The 21,762-nt window shown below is 53.1% G+C and overlaps 2 protein-coding genes across 4 annotated transcripts in view; one reads left to right on the top strand and one right to left on the bottom strand.

Annotated features, from left to right (window-relative positions):
* The window catches only part of AIFM3 (apoptosis inducing factor mitochondria associated 3), a 47,361-nt gene extending 43,852 nt beyond the window's left edge, over window positions 1-3,509 (bottom strand). For 2 of the 3 annotated variants that reach the window (XM_050318395.1, XM_050318400.1), the window contains exon 1: window positions 2,000-3,167. The gene's annotated coding sequence lies outside the window, so the exon portion shown is untranslated. Of the gene's footprint in view, window positions 1-1,999; window positions 3,168-3,461 lie in introns of those variants that run through there. The other variant, XM_050318396.1, reaches the window with a different exon arrangement.
* Window positions 2,120-21,762, top strand: part of POLE (DNA polymerase epsilon, catalytic subunit) — a 37,416-nt gene continuing 17,773 nt past the window's right edge. Inside the window, exons 1-25 of the mRNA XM_050318753.1 lie at window positions 2,120-2,403; window positions 3,197-3,325; window positions 7,048-7,750; window positions 8,128-8,208; window positions 8,289-8,333; window positions 8,480-8,572; window positions 9,089-9,243; window positions 9,729-9,870; window positions 10,151-10,231; window positions 10,459-10,566; window positions 10,974-11,084; window positions 11,352-11,437; window positions 12,104-12,223; window positions 12,946-13,078; window positions 13,678-13,791; window positions 14,554-14,766; window positions 15,512-15,619; window positions 16,302-16,430; window positions 17,253-17,355; window positions 17,457-17,603; window positions 18,190-18,335; window positions 19,109-19,257; window positions 19,611-19,703; window positions 20,362-20,506; window positions 20,978-21,135. Coding sequence (XP_050174710.1) covers window positions 2,120-2,403; window positions 3,197-3,325; window positions 7,048-7,750; window positions 8,128-8,208; window positions 8,289-8,333; window positions 8,480-8,572; window positions 9,089-9,243; window positions 9,729-9,870; window positions 10,151-10,231; window positions 10,459-10,566; window positions 10,974-11,084; window positions 11,352-11,437; window positions 12,104-12,223; window positions 12,946-13,078; window positions 13,678-13,791; window positions 14,554-14,766; window positions 15,512-15,619; window positions 16,302-16,430; window positions 17,253-17,355; window positions 17,457-17,603; window positions 18,190-18,335; window positions 19,109-19,257; window positions 19,611-19,703; window positions 20,362-20,506; window positions 20,978-21,135 — 3,776 coding nt within the window. The remainder of the gene's footprint in view (window positions 2,404-3,196; window positions 3,326-7,047; window positions 7,751-8,127; window positions 8,209-8,288; window positions 8,334-8,479; window positions 8,573-9,088; window positions 9,244-9,728; window positions 9,871-10,150; window positions 10,232-10,458; window positions 10,567-10,973; window positions 11,085-11,351; window positions 11,438-12,103; window positions 12,224-12,945; window positions 13,079-13,677; window positions 13,792-14,553; window positions 14,767-15,511; window positions 15,620-16,301; window positions 16,431-17,252; window positions 17,356-17,456; window positions 17,604-18,189; window positions 18,336-19,108; window positions 19,258-19,610; window positions 19,704-20,361; window positions 20,507-20,977; window positions 21,136-21,762) is intronic.

Raw genomic sequence — 21,762 nt, 5'->3', positions numbered from 1 at the left:
ATCAGTACACTCAGACTGTCCTTCTCCATCATCTCCTGAAGGTCAGCTCTTGTTTCACTCAGTGCCACCATGTACAATCTCACACCCCACTTCTCCTCCATCTCTGCTCAGTGGGGCAACTCCAGCCACCAGTGATGCTTTTCACCACCAACTTAGCCAGTTTCATCTGCTTTGCAGGCAGAAGGAATTAATAAAAATATATAAGGTGCATCCCAAGAGTCCTGTAGTCTACCAGGCAGCATGCTTGCCTCTGTCCCTGGCACGACTCCCAGTGACCCTGCCAAGGACCAGACTTCAGCCCAGAGGCAGACCAGCAGTCTCCCACAGCTCAAAGAATCACTGAATCAATCAGGTTGGAAAAGACCTCTCAGGTCATCGAGGCCAATATAAAACCACTATGTGCCATGTTTCCTTAAAAACCTCCAGGGATGGTTACTCCACCACATCCCTGGGCAGCCCATTCCAATATCTAATCACCCTTTCAGTGAAGAAGTTTTTCCTAATGTCCAACCTAAACCTCCTCTGGCACAGCTTAAGCCTATGTCCTCTCATCCTAATCACATCCATTCCCTCCCCGAAATCAGCCAGTCTCCACAGGCCACTGGTGTGGAGTAGCCCCAGTACATCTCCGCACGGCCTGTCAAAGCAGGAGGCAGCACAGACCCCAGAGTGCACAGACCCCACAGTGAACACACTGCATTTCCCACAGTGCAGAGTGGTGGTGTGACAGCATTTGGGCTCTGGGTGTTGTCCGAGCACAGCTGCACCACCAGTGTCCCACAGCCCAGAGGTACCTTCCTGCCATCCCCACCACCCTGCAGAGCACAACTGCCCCAAAAACCACAGCAACCACTGGCACAAAGTCCTGCTGACACCCTGAGCTGCCTGCAGCCTCCCCCTCTGCACGCTCTGGGGTCCATTCTCCACCTGCTGCACTACCGTGGGTGCCACAGCCTATGATCCTGAGGAGGAACCCCAGTGTTTAGGATCTCCAGTTCCTGTAAAGGTCTGGCTCAGCAAAATCAAACTGCCCCGTCTCCAGGATAAGCCGGGCTCTGCTGCCAAAAAAAGCAGCTCTCGCCTCTGGATGCTGAACTCTGCGCACAGCCCAGGCATGGTTAGAGCATTGGGGGGCCCGAGCCTCTTCCCCCACCCCATGGATCATGCTGTGCACTCTGTGTTATCAAGGCAACATGCAGCAGCCCTGCTCCGACCCTGGTGAGATGCATAGGGCTTGCCCACCAAGTGAAAAGGAGACAGTGGGAAGAAAATCAAGTCACACAGAAGAGAATGTGACAGGGGATGATGTTTTTAGGGCAGGAAGAACTTGTATTTCTAAAATAATATGGGTATGAAAACAGGTGGGTCTCCATCCTGAAGTTAACACTTCTGTCAGGAATCACACTACAAAGGATAGAGTTCCACAATGCTGTGGCTCCCAGTGCTCACACAGACCAGCCTCCCAGAATGGGGTACCCAACTGGGTGAACATGTCTGTGTTCATGTCACCGCCTCTTGACTCTCCTCCTTGAGGATGCTGCATCCAGGACATTGGATCGTGCAGACTGCTTGTGCAGACACACCATGCACTGCTGTCCAGCCTCTGTCTACACAGCAGATGAGTCAAACTCAAGGGGGCTGGCATACAGGAACCCCCTTTTTCTCTTCCTGGCACTCTAGCCTTCTCTTTACCTCTCCAGCTTTTCAGCCCCTTTCTTCCCATTTGATAGCCCTTCAGCCAACTCGCCCTTCCCTCTACCCAGTGCTCCTGCTTCCTGCCATTTCCATACCCATCCTGATCCTGTTGCCTGGCCTCTGCTCCAGGGTCCCCCAGATACTGACACACAGTGACTGACACTCTCAGAGCCCTCCTTCCTCTCCTACTCCTTCCTCCACCTTGCCTGCCTAGGAGCCCCCAGTCCCTCATCATAGCCCTCCCTGACAAATCTTATCTCTGTAGATGCTTCCTGATGGGGGCCAAGATTTGCTTTACACCCACCTGGAGAAAGCAGCGGGTTTGGCTTTGCCAGGTGATTTTCTTTTGGATGGTCCCAAGAAACAGAAGCAAACTCACGCTGCAAAACGCCGAGAGCAGCTCAGGGCCCCAGCAATGGGCCGTATGGCCCCATCTCACCGCGGGCAGGGAGAGATGAGGGCAGGGAGTGACGTGCGCTGCTGCACTTCACCTTGTCACCAGGAGTTTGTGTCAGCGGCAGCACAGAGAGCTACAAAGTTGCCGGTTAATGTCCCCCGCTGGCTCCTGAAGGAACGCAGCGGGAACGCCCTGTCGGAGCACAATCAGACAGGATTGTTTTCCTGGCTGCTGCTTCAGCGATTTAGCAGCTCCAGGTTAAAGGCTCATTCGACAGCGCTGTCACTACCACCACTCCACACGCCTTCTCCGTGAGCTGGACTGGAAACCATTAATCATGAGATTTGGTTCAGATCGCAAAGGTTTGCCAATAAAAAGCGCAAATGCTGGAAATTCTCCCCAGGCGCACAGTGCACGATGCACAAAACAAATCATTTCACAACACGAGAGAGTTTTAATTCTCAACCACTCCACCATAGGTAGCCGAGTCCCTGCCGTGCTGTCCCTGCCAGGTCCCCCTTGCACAAGAGCAATCTGTGTTCCCCACAGGAACTGGAGCAGGGCAGAAGGAGTTTATCCCAGCAACGTTTTCCAAGACCAACAGCTACAGCAGAACACCACAGTCCAGCTTCCATCCACCACAATCAGAGGTGGATGTTCCCTCTCGAAGGAGACTTTGCAGTTCACAGAATCACAGAATGTCCTGTTGGACAGGGACACACAAGAATCATGGAACAGTTTGGCTTAGAACAGACCTTAAAGCTCATCTCATTCCATTCCCCTGCCACGGGCAGGGACACCTTCCACTACACCAGGTTGCTCCAACCCCATCCAACCCAGCCTTGGACACTTCCAGGGATGGGGCAGCCACAGCTTCCCTGTGCCAGTGCTTCACGACCCTTACAGGGGAGAATGTTTCCTAATATCCAATCTACCCTCCTTCAGATTAAAGCCATTCCCCCCTGTCCAGGTGGGATCACTGTTTCCTGGAACAGGAACAAATAAACTTGGAGAACACGCTGGCGCGGGGACACGACACACCACACAGGGACCCAAACCCGCTTTTCCCCCGCGACCCATTTTTTCACTGGTTTGACTTCCTAGGCAGTTGCTGCATGTCACGAAAGATGCGGACACGCGACGCTTCCGCACCGGCTCCGCCGGCAGCTCCGGCTGCAGAGGAGCCCCCAGGCCCGCCGCGCTCTTCGGTACCCCCGGTACCCCTACCCCTGGGTGAGCAGCAGCGGTCCCTATTGCCCATTCCCTCTGGCCGGAGATGCGGTGAGGTCCTGGGCAGCGGTCTTGCACCGGGAGCCTCACTCCCTTCTCATCCTCCCTGAGCCGGCTCCCCACCTCCCCCCGCGCTTACCTGGGTAGCCGCCGTTGTGCCGGCGCTGCGGGCGGAGCGCGGCCGGGGCGGGGCGGGGCGGGGCGGGGCGCGGAACACGCCCCCGCCGCGGGAGCGGAGTGGGAGGTTCCCGCCCGCCCTGCCCGCTACCGGGAGGACCGCGGCGCGGGGTCTCCGCTGGCCTCGGGCACCCCAGGACAGTTCGGCTCCGTTGGGTCCCGCGGGGTCGCTGCTGTCGGGGCTATTCCTGCCCGGCTGAAATACCCTGTCCCAGCGCTTCCCAGGTGTCACTTGGTTTACATTTTCCCTCTGGATTCACAAGTCTCTGGTTCCCCCTCGAAGACAGTGATCTGCGCCCCCCTCTCCCCCCTCCCTTCCGCCTGGCACGTCTGGCAGTGTCAGCATCTCCCTGCGCCTTTTCGTCTCACATGCCCCAAATCTGTCCTTTATTTTCACTCGATGACTTTTGAGACCACGCTGGGTACAGAGAAAGGTTTTTTCTCCACCAGATAATTTGTCTCAGATCGCTGCTGTCTTACACCCTGATTATATATACAACTCCCTGAGGTTTTGCAGGGGCAGTTCACTGCTCTTTAATGTCCAGCTTCAGTTCCCTGCTCCAACTGGGAGCAGGAACAAGAGGCTTAACTGGACTGTTCAGCTGCAGTTCTCACTACTGTTAAAAATCCTCCCCATGGATGGAGTGTTCCAGCATGGAAGCTCCAGGGAGCCACATCCCTCCACAGCCTTGTGAGAAAAACTGTGGGTCCTCATGGAGCTGCCTCAATTTTAAGGCAAGAGAAATGACCACAGCTTCACTGTCTGCAGGCCATGGAGCAGGAGGAACCCTGCATGTGGTGCTGCATCTGGCTGGGACATGGTGCAGAGCTCATCCCACAGCGTGCAGGGACCCCTAAAAGATCCATCACCTCCATTTCCCTACACGGCATGCAGGATTTTTGATCTGTGGTGTGGAAAACTGCTCCTATGCAGCTGCCAAGCAAACAGCAAGGATTCAGCCTTGGAAGGAGACAGTAAATGGCTTTGCACGGAATTATCTCAACAGCAAGCCATGAGTGGCCATGCTTTAAGCTGAAGGAGGGTAGATTTAGATTGGATACTGGGAAGAAATTCTTGGTTGGTGAGGCCCTGGCACAGATTGCCCAGAGAAGCTGTGGTTGCCCCATTCCTGGAAGTGTTAAAGGCCAGGTTGGATGGGGCTTGGAGCAACCTGGTCTAGTGGAAGGTGTTCCTGCTCATGGCATGGGGTGGAACAGATGAGCTTTAAGGTCCCTTCCCAGCAAACCAGCCAGTGACTCTATGCTCAGCTGGCAACATAAATGTACCTTGTGGGGCTAAGCACCTCACAGGGGGACAATGAGGCACCAGCATCACTGTGGGGCTGTGCTGCCCTGGGAACAGTGGGAGATGCAGCTCTGTCTGCAGTGGGGTGACTGGGCAGGGACCCAGAGGGAGGGATGGCTGGGAGTCCTCCCTTCCCCATAAACCCCACAGAGCTGCTGGGTAGTGTGTGCCTACAGTGGCACTCAGATAGTGAAAGGTGTCCCTGCCCATGGCAGGGAGATGGAATGAGATGGTCTTTAAGGTCCCTTCCAAGCCAAACCATTCCAGGACTCTGTGATCTTCTCTGCTACTGAAGGGCAGTCATGTTTACCAACACCCAAATTCTGATCTTTCCACGTGAAATTCAAGGTGCATAGCAGCAATAAACCCTCTGAACCACCCGGTCTCAGCCCTGTCCTGCTTGGCTGATTCAGATGCCAGCCATGCACAACCAGTGTCACACCTGGTGAGAAGGTGCTGGAACAAGAGGCCTTGGTTCACAATCCAGGGCTGATGCCTCAGACCTGTCTGCCCCCCTGAGGGAGCGTCTGCTGCTACAGAGCTGCCTATAAAGGCTTGTTCTCATGCATAAGCCACAGTAAGACATGGATGTTGATGTGAAACCATCATCAAAACTTGCCCTCCTTTCCCTCCAGCCTATTTTACCCAAAATGACCAACATTCACTGAAGGAGCAAACAAGTAACTTCACCACCACAGCAGCCAGGTGGCAGAACCACAAAAAACAGCAAAGAGAAGATGCAGGTTCCTGCATCTTCAGGGAAAGTCTGACTCAATAGCAGCCACTCCACATTCGGAAGAAAGCCAGCAGGATCTTTGTAAATTCCATTCTTCACTGCCACAAAGTCAGTTCCTTTTTGGACCATGAGAATGATTTCACTGATCCCAGTCTCCCACTACTGGACACGCCAATCAGGGCAGGACAGTCTGCTGGGGTGTCCAGGATCTACAGAGATTTTTTTTGTCAAACTCAGGTGAAATTCAGACTTTCCTAAGCAGAGGCAGCAACTTCTGGAAGCTCAAAGGAGCTTCTGGGGAGTGCTGAGTGACACAGTCCCCACCACATGCTCCATGGATTTGTGGGTTGGGATGAGGCCTCTGCCTTACTCTGTACCACCTCATATCATGTGATGGGGGGGTGGCAGGGGGAGAGGAAAGAGCAGGGGGGTGGGTGTCCCTTCTGGTCAGGCAGTAACGAAGGTTAAGGTAATGTCGGGTTCTGCATGTTGAGCATGCATGTCGAGGATCAGCCTGGGCTTTGCCACTGCTGAATGTGTGAACTGGGGGGACCCCAAACACAGGGAGGGGTGGGGGAATGGACCCACAGGGATGAGAAGGGGAATGAGGAGGAATAAAACAGGGGGCATAAACCGGGGCCAGTTTGGCTAAGCCCTGTCTGTGGTCACCACGGAACTTTAATATTTCTTATTAAATGTTTATTGACTATTTCTTTGTGTCATGTCACTCTGACATGGACGAGTGTGTGCTTCAAGGAGGGTTAGTGCCAGCTACTGATGGGGCCTGTGTGTGCACCAGGGGATTTGGGGTCACCTGCTGGATGGAGTGGGATCTCAGTGCAGCCACTGGCGTGACTGAAGGGTCTTTAACTTTCAGCCACGGTGTGTAAGTGGTGCCCCCAAAACTAGCTACTGGGGGCAGAAGAGCGGTGTGAGGCAAATGAGGGGCTCCGTGCAGCTGGAGCTGGACTCTGTCACTGTGTCACTGCCTGTGCGTCTGTTGGGTTGAAGAGTATCCCCACACACACACCATGGTGGGGGAGGGGGGTGGTGTCTGTGCACTCATCAGCAAAATTCCAGCTGGGCTAGCTGGTGAGGCAAGGCCTGTGGGCTGGGGCTGAGGGCCGGGGTCCAGGCAGGGCTGCCGGGGGGACACTGGGCCCATGTGGGTGCTTGGGGGGCCCAAGAGTGTGTGTGCTTGTGAACCTCGGGGATGTATGTGACCAGTGGAGCCCCTGGTGCTCTAGTGGTAAAGGCGCGGCGCTATCACCGCCAAGACCCGGGTTCGATTCCCGGTCAGGGCCACTCCCGGGCAGGTGGAGCTCGTTAGCCCTTAAAGGCAACCCACCTACGTCCTGAGGACCTCGCTGCCACCGTCCAAGCTCGCTTGGCCCCGGCAGATGAACCTTAGGATTAAAGGGTGGGCTCAGTTCCGCGCACACTGTGTCTCTTCGCTCGCGAAGACTGGCCATTATTATGTGACCAGTGGCTTCCATTCTATGCCAGCCCAGAGGAGGAGAGGAGGGGGCTGGAGTGTGGTGAGGCTCCTGTGCAGGATGCTGAGGACAGCAGCGTCTTGCAGGAGGCCGTCTGTGTGTCCTGTGCCTGTGAGTCCTGTATCTGTGAGTCCTGTGCCTCTGAGTCCTGTGTCTGTGTCCGTGCCCATGCGTGTCTCTGGGACCTGTGCTCACCGTCGCTGCTGTCTGAGTACCCAGCGGGGAAAGCAGCAGCCATGTCCTGGGCCCAGGCAGGACCCGGCTCTGCCGGCCGGGCAGGGGTTGCCGCTGGGTGCGCCCGAGCGCTCTGCCATTCCCGCTCTCCGGAAGCGGCCGCGGCCACAGCTCCCCCCACCGGAGCCGTGCCGGGGGCGGGGCGGGGGCAGGAGCCCTCGCTATTGGTGGGATTTTTCCGCGTGGAGGCGGGGCCTCGTTCTGATTGGTGCTCAGGCGGGGGGCGGGGCCCTCTCTCTGGCGGGATCGCGGCGCGGGAATCGCTCCGGGCGCTGATGGGGCTGCGCGGGGAGCGCCGGGCGGGCGGGCCCCGGGAGGCGGTGGATGGCGCGGGGTCCGGCCGGGACGATGCCCCAGCGCTGTCCGCGATCAAACGCCTGGAGCGGGCGCAGCGCACGGACCGGCTGGACGCGCTGTTCGGCTTCGAACGGCCTGCGGAGCCCGGCGAGCGGACGGGCTGGCTCATCAACATGCACCCGGTACGGGCCGACAGGGCCGGAGGCGAGCAGGCAGCAGATGGGGGACCTGTGGGAAGACCCCCGATAGGGCCTAGGGAGGGGGTTCCCACAGAAAGACCCCAGGCGTACCAGGAATACCCCGCATAGGGCTTGGGGTAGACAGTCCCCCGGGGAGACCGCCGGTCGGACCAGGAGAGCAGGTTCCCAGAGGAGACCCCAGCCCTACTCGGCGGGAGGGGTTCCCATAGCTGTAGTGGTCCTCCCATTGTTCCCGGGCCCTAATAGGAGGGAGGTCCCACGGGGAGACCTCCGGCAGGCTCCAGGGTGGGAGGGTCCCACAGTGGGGTCCCGGGCGAGTTTCATGAAGGGACTCCTTGAGTCTTGGTTCCTGTGGGCAGACGGAGGTGCTGGATGAGGACCGGCGGTCCATGAGCGCGGTGGACTACTACTTCATCCAGGAGGATGGGAGCCGCTTCAAGGTGGGTCGGCGGGTGGGGAGGGTTGGAGTGTGGGGTCTCAGGAGGGAACCTGCTACCATCAGCCATCTACTCTCTCCTAGGTGGCCCTGCCCTACAAGCCCTATTTCTACATTGCCACCCAGAAGGTGAGGAGGGGACCCTGGCAGAGCTGAGGTCCTCAGGGGAGGAGATGGTGTCCTGGGGAGCTCGAGACCTCCTGGGCAGCCTGCTTTGGGATGGTCTCCTCCCAAGAGACAGAGGCACACTGCTCAGCCCCAGGGTCTCTCAACAGGGCTGCGAGCGGGAAGTGTCCTCCTTCCTCTCCAAGAAGTTCCAAGGGAAGATTGCAAAGCTGGAGACTGTCCCCAAAGAGGACTTGGACCTGGTCTGTATCCCTCTGTGCTCTTAATTAGTGTGTTATTTTGGACCTTGCACAGCTCTAGTGATGTAGGAAGGGATGAGTGGAGAAGGAAAGCTGCACACTTGACTTCAGTCTGCTGGTGCTGCTGTGGCACCAGAAATGTGTTTGTTATGGCTAATTGCTTATCAGTGATTACATTTCTGTAGCATATCAGCTCTTTCACAGTGCGTTCAGCACATTAGTTGTAGAAATTCAAGTGGTTGGAGGAAGAAGGATAGTATGGAAGAGGGATGCGTGCTTGATCCACTCTTCCTCTTCTTCCCTGGGTGAATCCCGCTCTCAGATGCCTGCACGAGCAGTGGGACTGGCTGGGCCTTTGCTCTGCTGCTCTTGACATGCCCAGCAGAATATCTTCTTGGTGCTTTACGCTCCCACCCATCAGCACCTCTTTTTTGGCCAGGTTTTCCACCTGCATGAGTCTCGTTGACCTTCCCCCATTTCTCATGGTGCACCAACTGCTGTTCTTTTGCTGCTTTGCAGCCAAACCACTTGGTGGGCCTGAAGAGGAACTACATCAAGCTGTCCTTCAACACGGTGGAGGACCTGGTGAAGGTGCGGAAGGAGATCTCTCCTGCAGTGAGGAAAAACAGGGAGCGGGACCAGGCGAGCGATGATTACACAGCCATGCTGTCGAGGTGGGAGCTCCCTCTTAGGGGAGTCAGTCAGTCCCTCATGTTAAGAGTTCATAGAATCATGGAATGGGTTGGGTTGGAAGGGACCTTTAAAGACCATCTAGTCCAATCCACTTGCAATAAGCAGGGACACCTTCCACTATCCCAGGTTGCTCCAAGCCCCATCCAGCCTGGTCTTAAATACTTCCAGGGATGGGGCAGCCAACAGCTTCTCTGGGCAACCTGTGCCAGGGCCTCACAACCCACTTAATAATTAGATTATTTCCCAGCTTTCCTCAGAGGTGTTCTCCTGCCTGGGTCTATGGCTGTACATCGAATAGTTTGCATGTTCCCTGTGAAAGGATCCTGAGAGGCACTGGGCAACCTTATTTCACGTTGTAACTGTTTCTCTCCTATCCCCGACTCCTGCTGCTGGTGTCACCATGCCAGTGACTGTCCCTGGGAGACAGGCCCTCAAGTAAGGCTGCTGCTTCCCTCTACTCTTGCAGTGCTCTGAGTGGAGGCAGTCTAAGCATGGATGAGGAAGAAGCCTCCAGAAAAACTGCCAACCAAATGGACAACATTGTGGATATGCGAGAGTACGACGTGCCCTACCACATTCGCCTCTCCATTGACCTGAAGATCCATGTGGTGAGTAGGGAAGAGCTTTGCTTCTGAAGCAGAGAAAGGTTTTTTCTCTCCAAAACCTTCACAAAGGTATTGGTGACGATTATTCCATGTATAGAGCCTAGTCCTGTGCTGCTGGGTTTCATCTTAGTTAATGACACACAGAAAAGATAATTGATTTATGCATGGCCACAGTTTGAGCCTTTCTTCTGGGCTGCATGTGATTCCTGCAGTTCTGTCCCCAGCAGTGCCACAGGTATCTGGCCCTCTAGTGAGGCACTGCCTACCCTCCTTGTCTCCACAGGCTCACTGGTACAACGTGCGATACCGGGGCAACACCTACCCCCCCGAAATCACCCGCCGAGACGACCTTGTGGAGCGGCCGGTGAGCACTGGGTGGGCAGGTGTCTTTTTGCAGGTGTATCCACCCAAGGTACTGGTTTCTGACATGCTGCTGGTGTCACACCATGGTGGCAGGGGGGAAAGCTCTGTTTCTGGGCTTGGGTTGATAAAGCACTAAAACGATTAGAGGGGAGGTTCTGATTCTCTAGCACTGGGCTTTAACTTCAGGTCAGCTCTGGAATATTTTCTAATGGATTTGATTCTGCCCAGGATCCTGTTGTTCTTGCCTTTGACATTGAAACAACCAAACTCCCTTTGAAGTTTCCTGACGCAGAGACAGACCAGATCATGATGGTCTCCTATATGATTGATGGGCAGGTAAGGTTAGCAGGGTGGTTTCCTGAGGTGGTTTCAGGCTCCAGTAGCGAAACCAGGCAACAGCCCAGCATTCCTGTTCAGCCCCATTGGCTCTAGGCTTGCCATGTTGCCAACTGCATGGTGAGGCTCTGGAAATGGAATTAAAGTCTGGGTGACGCACATGATCCTGAGTTTTGTGATACCCAGCTGAGGTTACTCGTGCTTCTCTGAGGGTTAGAAACAAAGCTGGTGTCCCATGTTGTCTCTCTGTGCCCTCCCTTTCTGGTGGCCAGCGGATGACTGCTAAATGATTGTTCCCCCTTGACAGAAGCTCTGGCTTTCGAGAGGAAAACGTCCATTGTTTGGACAGCATTTTTGGGTTGCCTGTGAGTCCAGTCCTCCTCACTGCTTCCTTGTCACCTCCTCAGGGCTACCTGATCACAAACAGGGAGATTGTCTCAGAGGACATTGAAGACTTTGAGTTTACTCCCAAGCCAGAGTATGAGGGTCCATTTTGTGTCTTTAATGAACCAGATGAGGTAAGTCAGTTCTGCTCAGTAGAGTTTTATCTGCCTGGGGTTCTTGCTGGCCAAAGAGAGCTCATTCCCTGGCAGACTACCTCACTGTGAGTGGGTCTGGCAGGGCTGGCTGTGCTTTCAAGTCTTGGGAAATAAGAGTAAGAATGGTCAGGTTTGGGCTAGGTGCAGAGGAGAGGGGAAGGGTGTAGTAAACTGTATGGTATCTGCCACCTCTCCATGGAGGAGATGAAGTTCCTTAAAACACATATCTTTTCTGTTTCGTCCCAGGCTCATTTAATCCAGAGGTGGTTTGAGCATGTCCAGGAGACCAAACCCACCATCATCGTCACATACAATGGAGACTTCTTTGACTGGTAAGAGCAGGAATGACAACTAAGCTGGCAAGGTGTCACCTGAGCTGGATGGCAGGGTCTGGTTCCATCCTCAACATCCTTCCATGGCTGACAGTGGGGAGTCCATGTTAAATGACCACTTTGTGCACCTCACCAAATCCTGTGGTCACTGGCTTGGCAGTAGGACTTTCTGAAGAGTTCCATCTGTTTACCTGAGCTACTTTAAACCCTTGGCAATGTGGGATTGTCGGTGTATGGATGAGCCCAATCATGGGAGAACAGGAAGAGGGTCTAAAGAGACCTGAAGGATACTGGGAGAGGGGCGCAGGCAAGCCTTGGAAAGCGGGGCAGAGGGACCACATACTTCCACCTCTAGAAGCAAGTGTGCTTCCTCCTGGGTCACACTGCAATTCTGTTATAGAGCCACAGACTGGTTTGGGTCTTCTTGGAAGGGACCTTAAACACCATCCACTAGACCAGGTTGCTCTAAGCCCTGTCCAATCTGACCTTGGACACTTCCAGGGATGATGTTTCTCCATGTCCTGTAAGAAGTTTTCTCTGTGGCAAGATACACAGATATATCACCAGAAAAATTCTTTAGGCAGTTTGTAATAAAGCGGTTGTGGAACTGTTGTTGGAGATGCAGGAAAATGGCAGTTCTTCTCTTCACTCTACCTCTTTCCCCAGGCCCTTTGTGGAAGCAAGAGCAGCAGCTCATGGAATGAATATGTATCAGGAAATTGGGTTTCAGAAGGACAGCCAGGGAGAGTACAAGGCATCCCAGTGCATCCACATGGACTGTCTGAGGTACTGAATGCTGCCACGGTACAATATAGCTGTGTCTGTATCTCTTGGGTTTATATGAAATACTTATGGTTGTATTTGAATACTGTTCTCATTCTGTCTGTTGGAAGTTTTTGTGAACCTTCTTCGGCTGTGAGATAATCTGTTTCTATGATGTCTTCTTCCCTTGGCATGCTGCGTGGCACAGGAGCTGCTGAGTCTTGCCCTGAAGGCTCCCAGGGCTGGCTCTTGCTCTGCAGCCTCGAGTGTTTGATGGCTGATTTATGGGGGACAGAGAAAGAGTGGGTTAAGATCAGGCCATTGGAGCAGGGAAGGGACTGCAGCCTTGGCCACCAGCCTCCTGGCACAGCCAGAAGAGGAAATGATGCATGAGAAAGAGAAAGTCGTTTCTTCCCTTGGAGCAGTCTGGGCTCTGGAGCACATCTGGATGTCCTTGCAGTCCTGCTGGGTCTGGTCATCCTCCAGTGGAGAAATGTTTATCTTAAAGCCACAGAGTGAGCTGGAAGTTGGAAATTCTGAGCATTGGGGATGGGATGGACAGTGGGGTTTGTCCTGGTTGGGATAGCTAAAGTTGGACAATCTTGTACCCCACTGTGCATGGGGACTAGGTTGTCCTTGGTGAGAGGTCCCCATGGCAATCCACATCCTCTTCGCAATCCTGAGCCTATTTTTAAGGTCGTGGCTGGTTTCTCTGCACAAACTGATACTTTTGTGATTCTGTTCAGGTGGGTGAAGAGAGACAGTTACCTCCCAGTAGGAAGTCACAACCTGAAAGCAGCAGCTAAAGCAAAACTGGGTTACGATCCAGTAGAGCTGGACCCTGAGGAGATGTGCCGGATGGCTACAGAAGAGCCTCAGGTACTCCTTCCTTGTGCTCTATGGGAAAGCAGCCTAGAGGAGCTGCAGTATGACTGAATCTGTAAGTTAAAAGTGGATTTTGAGACTCAGTCTTTCTCCCCAAACTGCCGATACCTTAAAGGTCACGGGGAGAAGGAACAGGATTCTGCTGAAGTTGTTCTGGCCCTGACATTGCACTGTGTGTTCTCTGTGTTTATTTATATCTGTGTGAGGTGACAGGCACCACCGAAATCAGAAGCACCATTAAGAGTTGAGACCTGATGAAGGGGCAGGAGAGGGTTAGTGCTCCAACTGTCATGGGCAGGGGGTTCTGTTGAACCCTGAAGCAGCTTCCTGAATCCCAAGTAGGGTGGGTTCTGTGTCTTCAGTTCATCCTTCCTGTTCCTTCCCAGTCAAAGCTGACATGTCGCTGAGTGATTAGAGCTAGAGCAGGATGGCTTTGAAAGTAACATTCTTTACAACCTAGGTTATGGAGAAAAACACCTTTCCCTTCTTCCTGCTAATACAACCACGTCCAGCAGGAAGCAGTGAAAGGTCATTGTCACTGAGCTGCTCTGTCATAGGATTGGGATTAATTTGCCTCTCTCCTTCCCTGACAGACCCTGGCCACCTACTCAGTGTCTGATGCCGTTGCTACCTACTACATGTATATGAAGTATGTGCATCCCTTCATCTTTGCCTTATGCACCATCATTCCCATGGAGCCTGATGAGGTGAGTGCTTTCCCGAAATGATGATTTCTTTTCCAGCTATGTCTCCCATGCTACAGGGGTGCTCTGGCCGCAGATCTGTTTCCCACTGGACCCTCTGCCCGTGTGGCAGGGAGGAAGGGAGGGTGGATTTTAGAGGCTACTTCTTTCTCCCACATCTCCTGGGATGTTTGAAGAGAAGTGTCTATAAGAAGATGACACCCAAGGTTGGTAGTGCAGGGCTGGAGCTTGAAGGAAGTATGTCTAATGATGCCAAGTTCACTTGCAGTCATGGCCATGCAAAGCTAGGTCTCCTGATGGCTGTTATCAAATGTAGGGAGGATGACTGGGAAGCTGTCAGTGCTGAGCATGTAGAAAATACCCATCCGTTCCCACCTGGTTGAGCTGACAAAGCCTCTTGCCGGTGGAGAGGCGTTGCATGTGTATCACCAGCTGAAGCTGTCTGGCTCACTCTGTGGCTGTAAGGCTAATCTGGTCCCACCAGCACTGGGACAGCACTTCTACTCAATCACAGACTAGTTTCATTTGAAAGAGACCTTAAAGCTCATCTCATCTACCCCCTGTCATGGGCAGGGACACCTTGCACTAGACCAGGTTGTTCCAAGCCCCATCCAACCTGGCCTTGAACACTTCCAGGGATGAGGCAGCCACAGCTTCTCTGGGCAACCTGTGCCAGGGCCTCACCACCCTCAGACAAGAATTTCTTCCTAATATCTAAATCTACTTTTTCTGAGTTTAAAACTTGCTTGGGTTTTCCTTCTGCAGGTGTTAAGAAAAGGATCGGGGACACTGTGCGAGGCGCTATTGATGGTTCAGGCCTATCATGCCAATATCATCTTCCCTAATAAGCAGGAGCAGGAATTCAACAAACTTACAGAAGATGGGCATGTGCTGGACTCTGAGACATATGTTGGAGGCCATGTGGAAGCACTGGAATCTGGGGTCTTCCGCAGTGACATTCCCTGCCGCTTCAAAATGGTAAGGGGCCATCAACTGGCCCTTGTCCTTGTGGAGCAGCATGGTTGGGAGCGATAACCGGTCCACTAGTGTTGGCATCTCCAGTGTGTCCCTGCTGGGCTTGGGCAGCACCTAGAATCACAGAATCAGTAAGGTTGGAAAAGCCCTCTAACGTCATCAAGTCCAACTGTTAACCCAGCACAGCCAAGGCCACCACTGAATCATGTCTCCAAGTGCCACATCTACATGTCTTGAACACTGCCAGGGATGGTGATTTCACCAGGGGCCTGGACAGCCTATTGCAATGGTTGACAACTTCCAGGAGACCCTGGGCACATGAAACTGGGCTGGGAATGGATGGGAGGAGGTCTTCAAGTGGCCATCTGTGCTTCGCTGGGAAAGCAGGTGTCACACATGTCACATACTGGAAGCAAGCCAGAGCTTGTTGACAGCAAGGGAGGGTGGTGAAGTGGTGTTTTAGGTTTGTTTTTGAGCCAGTGGTTCTTGGAAGTTATGCCTCTGTCCCTTGGGGTCCTGTGCTCCCTCTGTCCTTCTCCCTCCAAAACTAAGCTTCTTCTGAACTCTTCTTGAGGATCTTTTCCCCATTTCTGGATTAGGCTGCTACCTTCATTACCTCCTGCCATGCCTTAGTATATCCCTTATAGCTCCCCAAGCCAGGCAGGGACAGGGGTGCAGGGCAGGAGCTGCCAGCCTGCAGCCAGGGACAGCTGGCCACAGCCTCACTGCCATCCCCACATCCCTGCAGAATCCTGCTGCCTTTGACTTCCTGGTGCAGCATGTGGAGAAGACGCTGCGGCACGCCATTGAGGAGGAGGAGGGTCTGCCCTTGGATCAGGTCACCAACTTCCAGGAGGTATAGCACCCACAGCACAGCTGAGCTGGGTGGGAAGGCTGGGGCTGCAGCTGTAATATGCTTGTTTTGGTTCCACTTGTGTTCTACATAGACCCAGAAGCCCATCTATAGACTGAATCCATGAGGATCCCCTTGCCTGGACACTGGAGTCCAGCCTGGGGATCAGGGCCTCTGTGCCATCTGAGGGATGCAGTTCCTGCATTCCCGTTTGCAGGTTCAACCAGGACCAAAGCTCTAAGAAAGATGGAAAGGGATTTAGAGAGAAGGCAGAGCCCTCAGATTCAAATACTCATGTGCCTCTTGTTACCCACTTTTTATCAGCTACGAAGTGCAGGTCACCCCTCTCCAAATCCAAGTCTGAAGTTCTTGGAGGGACAGCACCAGACTGGGGACTTCTGATCTTTGCTGTTGTCTCCATTAACCCATTTGCACTGAAAAGGTCCTCGATCGAGTAACATTAGGAAGCAGCTTGCTCTCTGCCTTATACCCCTACAGAAAAGATCACCTTGGAGGTCCAACCCAAAACCTAAAGCACTTATGGCAAGGATTCCCTGATCCTTTAGATCCATTCCCAGAACCTGTGGCAGGTGTCCCTGTGAAGAAATAAAGGATCAAATTCAACAAGTATTTGACTCAGGAACTCCTTACTGCCTGAGTTTCACTTGCCTTTCTCTTGCCACAGGTTTGTGATGAAATCAAGGTCAAACTAAATTCCCTGAAGGATGTCCCCAACAGAATTGAGTGTCCCCTTATTTACCATCTGGATGTGGGGGCCATGTACCCCAACATCATTCTGACCAACAGATTACAGGTGGGTATCATCAGCCTTCTGTTTCCTAATTTGACTCCCAGATGATTTTGGCCATCCCTCTTGATCCCCTTAATAGCAAGGCCTGAACTTTCTGCTCAGGGCAGGGGAAGCAGATAAGGTTGAGTGTGAAATTCACTCAAGCTGCCATTGAATTAGAGAATCACAGAATCATTTTGGTTGGAAAAGCCCTCTAACACCATTGAGTCCAACCATTCCCTCATCACTCCAAAACTATCACTAATCCGTGTCTCCCAGTGGCACATCCACATGGCTTATAAATCTCTTCAGAGATGATGTCTCCACTACCACACTGATCTCAGCCTGTGCCAGTGTCTGACCACCCTTTCAGGGAAGAAATTTTCCCTAATATCCAACCTAAACCTCCCCTGGCACAACTTGAGGCCTTTTCACCCCTTGTCTGGGAGAAGAGGCCAACTCCCACCTGGCTGCACCCTCCTGTCAGGAAGTTGTAGAGAGCAAGGTGCCCCCTGAGCCTCCTTTTCTCCAGACTGAGCTCCCCCAACTCCCTCAGTCGCTCCTCATCAGACTTGTGCTCCGGACCCTTCCCCAACTCTGTTGCCCTTCCCTGGATACCAGGTCTGCAGAGACTGAGCTACAGCTTTAGGTAGGACTCTTCCCCGAAAAAACAGTTGTTGTTTTGAGAGTTTTATGCTCTGGAAAGGCTCCAGGAAAGGGAGCTCACTGAGTACCATCTCTGATGTTCACACCTGCCCTCTCTTTCCACCTAGCACCTGTTCTGGCATGAGTTGTTGTTTGGGGACCTGTCCTCTCTAACACCTGTGTGTCTGTTACTGTGTCCAGCCCTCAGCTATGGTGGATGAGGCCACATGTGCTGCCTGTGACTTCAACAAGCCAGGTACCAACTGCCAGCGCCGGATGACATGGCAGTGGAGAGGAGAGTTCAGTAAGTACAGGAAGGACCATACAGTCCAGCCCACAGAGCCCACAGCCAAATTCCTGCTTCTCCCATGATCAGTGGGGACTGATCACTGCCCTCCTCCGCAGTGCCTGCCAGCCGCAGCGAGTACCACCGCATCCAGCAGCAGCTGGAGTCAGAGAAGTTCCCTCCTCTATCCCCCGATGGACCACCCCGTGCCTTTCACGAACTCTCCCAGGAAGAACAGGCCAAGTATGAGAAAAAGCGCCTGGCAGGTAAAAAAAAACAACAATCAAGATCATGGTCTGGGCAGTGTTTTGCAACCTGGACTGTGGTATTCAGCATTAGTGACCCCTCTTAGGGCTGTAGGGTGAGATCAGACTGAGTGTGGCCTCAAAATTTCTCAAGGATATAAGCAGACTCCTGTGTGCTTACAAAGAGGAGCCAGACACTGGTACCTCTGTCAGTGTTTGTTTCTGGAGAGCTCTGGATTTGAGCTGAAACATGAAGGGCTCCATTTTTCGTAAGGCTCCTAATTAAAGCCAGTTAATGAAAAGGAAACGTCAACGTTATCCCATCACCTGGAGCGATACTGTCCAGCAGAACCATCCAGCTGGCTGGGGGCAGAGCCTGAGTTTGCTAATGGGCCATACAATTAGTTTGTTTCCGCCTTTGTCCTTGCATCTCTGCAATGAGGTGCTGCTTCTCTCCGTGCTGGGATCTTCCTCCCGCTTTGCAGTAGGACTGTCCCCTGCTTACCAATGCCTGATGCTTAGCTCTCTCCCTGTCCCTACTGTGCTTATCCCTCTGTACCAGGGCAGCCAGCCCTGAGAACCTCCCTCTGCCTCCTCCCTTGACCAGATTACTGCCGCAAGGCGTACAAGAAGATCCACGTCACCAAGGTGGAGGAGCGAGTCACCACCATCTGCCAGCGAGAGAACTCTTTCTATGTGGACACGGTGAGAGCGTTCCGGGACCGCCGCTATGAGTTCAAGGGGCTGCACAAGGTACCAAGCTTGTGCTCGGCTGCTGGTCAAACTTGTCTTGGCATGGCCAGGGACATCTCATGTCTTGCTGAAAACCTCAAAGGATTACTCCATTGGCTTCCCACTGGCAGAGGGCAGGGTTAGATTAGTTATTGGGAAGAAATTCTTCCCTGTGAGGTTGGTGAGGCCCTGGCACAGATTGCCCAGAGAAGCTGTGTCTGCCCCATCCCTGGGAGTGTTCAAAGCCAGGTTGGACGGGGCTTGAAGCAACCTGGTCTAGTGGAAGGTGTGCCTGCCCATGGCAGGGGGTTGGAACGAGATGATCTTTAAGGTCCCTTCCAACCCAAATCACTGTAGGAGACCCTCGGACTCTACCTCTGGCAGAGTTAATTGACGAACCAGTTGCTTTGCAGTTCCTCCCAGATTCTCTTCTGCCACGAATCACAAGGCTGTCAAAGAGGCTTATTCTTCACTGATGGTTCTGCTGTTAGCCAGATGTCATGGATTGCTGCAGGCAGTGTATTGGGTTCTTCACATGTGGTGCAGCACAGCTGATGCTGGTTGCATTCTGGTGGATGGTGGGAGCTACAGGTTCCTCCCACTGAGTGACAAAGTGCCTCTGGACAACCTCTCCTGTGCTGCAAAAGAAAATGGGATGTTTAACTCATGCTACTGATCTTTGGCAGAGATACTGCTCTACAGTTGCAATACTATGCTGGGACTGAGTGGGAACCAGTTGAGTGTCACTGGTGGTGATGCGTGAGATCGTCCTGACTCTGCTTGTTACCGTGCAGGTGTGGAAGAAGAAGCTGGCAGCAGCAGTGGAGATGGGAGATGCCTCCGAAGTGAAACGCTGCAAGAACATGGAGATCCTCTATGAGTCCCTGCAGCTGGCCCACAAGTGCATCCTCAACTCCTTCTATGGATATGTTATGCGGAAAGGGTGAGTCTCCCCTAGGAGAGGACCCTTGGAAACCAGGATTGTCTTGATGAGGTATTCACTTACTTCACCTGCTCCTGAAGCAACAAGATGAGGGTGGGTGCTACCTGTACCTCTTGCTTCTACCCATGACTCCTCATCCTGAAGTGTCTTACCAGACATTAAATTGTGGGAATCTTGTCTGTTAGTGGGTTTCCAGCTTTTCTAGAGCATCATAAGTGGAGAACTTCATAGGAGAACAATGTTCCAGGGCCAGTGTTTCTTGCCCTCCTTTCCTTGGAGGTCCTCCTGCCCTTCCATAGCTGGGTTTGGGAGGAAGCGTATCATACTCTTCACTGTGACTCCTCTGCTCACAGAGCTCGCTGGTACTCCATGGAAATGGCTGGCATCGTCTGCTTCACAGGGGCAAATATCATCACACAGGCCAGAGAGCTGATCGAGCAGATCGGGTGAGTGTGTGCTGAGCTGAGGAAGGTCCATCTGCATCTAGGACAGATGTAGGAGCACCCAAGCTTTTGCGGGGATGGAACACCTTTCCTATGAGGAAAGGCTGAGAAAGATGGGGGTGTTCAGCCTGGAGAAGAGAGCCTGTAGCCTTAGAGCTCCCTCCTGTGCCTAAAGGGGCTCCAGGAGAGCTGAAGAGGGACTTTGGACAAGGGCCTGGAGTGACAGGACAAGGGGGAATGGCTTTACAGAGAAAGAGGAAAGGGTTAGGTGGAATATTGGGAAGAAATTCTTCCCTCTGAGGGGGATGAGGCCCTGGCACAGGTTGCCCAGAGAAGCTGTGACTGCCCCATCCCTGGAAGTGTCCAAGGCCAGGCTGGACAGGGCTTGGAGCAACCTGGTCTAGTGGAAGGTGTCCCTGCTTATGGCAAGGAGTGGAACGAGATGAGCTTTGAGGTCCCTTCCAACCCAGACTAGTCTGGAATTCTGTGATTCTTTGAACGTTCAGATTCCTGACACTGCTGTAGTTATTTGAGGATTTTCTTTGCAGAAAGGAACAGAGAGTGAATGCAACAGGCTGCCGCTGCTTTTGTGGGGGACACAAAGCTGATCTTCACCTCTCATCCACTTTGCTCCTGACACTAGCCTTTATTCCTTCTTTAGGAGACCTCTGGAACTGGATACTGATGGGATTTGGTGTGTCCTCCCCAACAGCTTCCCAGAGAACTTTGTCATCAAGTCAACCAATGCCAAGAAGCCGAAGGTAACCATCTCTTACCCGGGAGCCATGCTGAACATCCTGGTGAAGGTGAGTTTGGCATCTGTCCAGGCCAACTCTGCAGCTTGGGAAAAGAGTTGGAGAGCTGATGAGTGGGGAGAGCTCCTCTTCCATCCCCACTCCTCATGTAGCAAGAGGTGTCAGGGCTGATGGCCCTGGAGAGCATCTGAACGGAGGGTGAGGCTTGACATCCCCCAGCAGAGAGGGGAGTCTGTAAGAGCGCAGGTTTGGTGCGTGTTCACCTGTGCAGATAGGGAGTCCAGAGCAAGGTCTAAACAAATCCTCTGCTCACTCCAGCCTCTGTAAGACAAAAGAATATCATTTCAGGCTCCAAAGCATTTTTCTTCTTGGCAGGCAGGACAGATGTTTTGATTTTTTGAGTCCTAAGTTGTGCTGTTGTTCCCGGAGGGATCCCTTTGGGCAGGATGTGTCCTAGGGGCATCCCCTGGTGTGACCAGCCAGCTGTGGAGTGAAGCTGTTCTCCCGGGACTGTGCCCACAGGAAGGCTTCACCAATGACCAGTACCAGGAACTGCAGGACCCAGCCTCGCTCACCTATGTCACACGCTCGGAGAACAGCATCTTTTTTGAAGTGGATGGCCCATACTTGGCCATGATCCTGCCAGCTTCCAAAGAGGAGGGCAAGAAGCTGAAGAAAAGGTGAGATTTCAAAGCTTCAGATATTATCCCTTTCCCTGAGTAACAGCGTGAGGATCTTGCTCCCTTTGTGCACATGGGCACATTGTTCTTTGCCCCCGGAGCCTGCAGCACGCTTGACTCACTGGCTTTAAATGGTAGGTTCCTTACATTGGATCATCTTTGAATACAGCTGTGCACTTGCCTCCAGTGCCATACTATGGCAGTAAATTTTAGCAGATAACAGCAAAATGACATTTCTTCTGCCTGGTGACCAGACATCTCCCTCTTTGGCTCTGAGGTGTGCAGGAGAACTTTGACATTCCTTCTGAGGATTTCTAATACTGCTTGCATTCAACCTAATCTGATTAAACTCAGGAGTTCCTGCCTTCCTATCTCTCAGGAGTTCACAGACCTCCAGTAACACTTTCCCTAGGTGTTCCCCCTTCCTTCTCCATCTGTAAGAGGGACCGGATCCTGCCACTGCTTGTCGCATTATAGGATAGTTGTATCCAAACTTCACTGCTTTCTCTGCCACCTCCTAACCAGGAACTTGAGCTAGAGCAGTAGCATTCCAGTGTTTCAGGGGGCAGCCCACAGACCTGGGTCTGGCTCCAAAAAATGCTGTCACTGCCCCCAGCACTCTCTGTC

The sequence above is a fragment of the Myiozetetes cayanensis genome, unplaced genomic scaffold, assembly GCF_022539395.1.
Source record: "Myiozetetes cayanensis isolate MyiCay16 unplaced genomic scaffold, myiCay2020 scf21, whole genome shotgun sequence".
Classification (NCBI taxonomy): Eukaryota; Metazoa; Chordata; class Aves; order Passeriformes; family Tyrannidae; genus Myiozetetes; species Myiozetetes cayanensis.
This window is presented reverse-complemented; position numbering and strand designations above follow the sequence as displayed.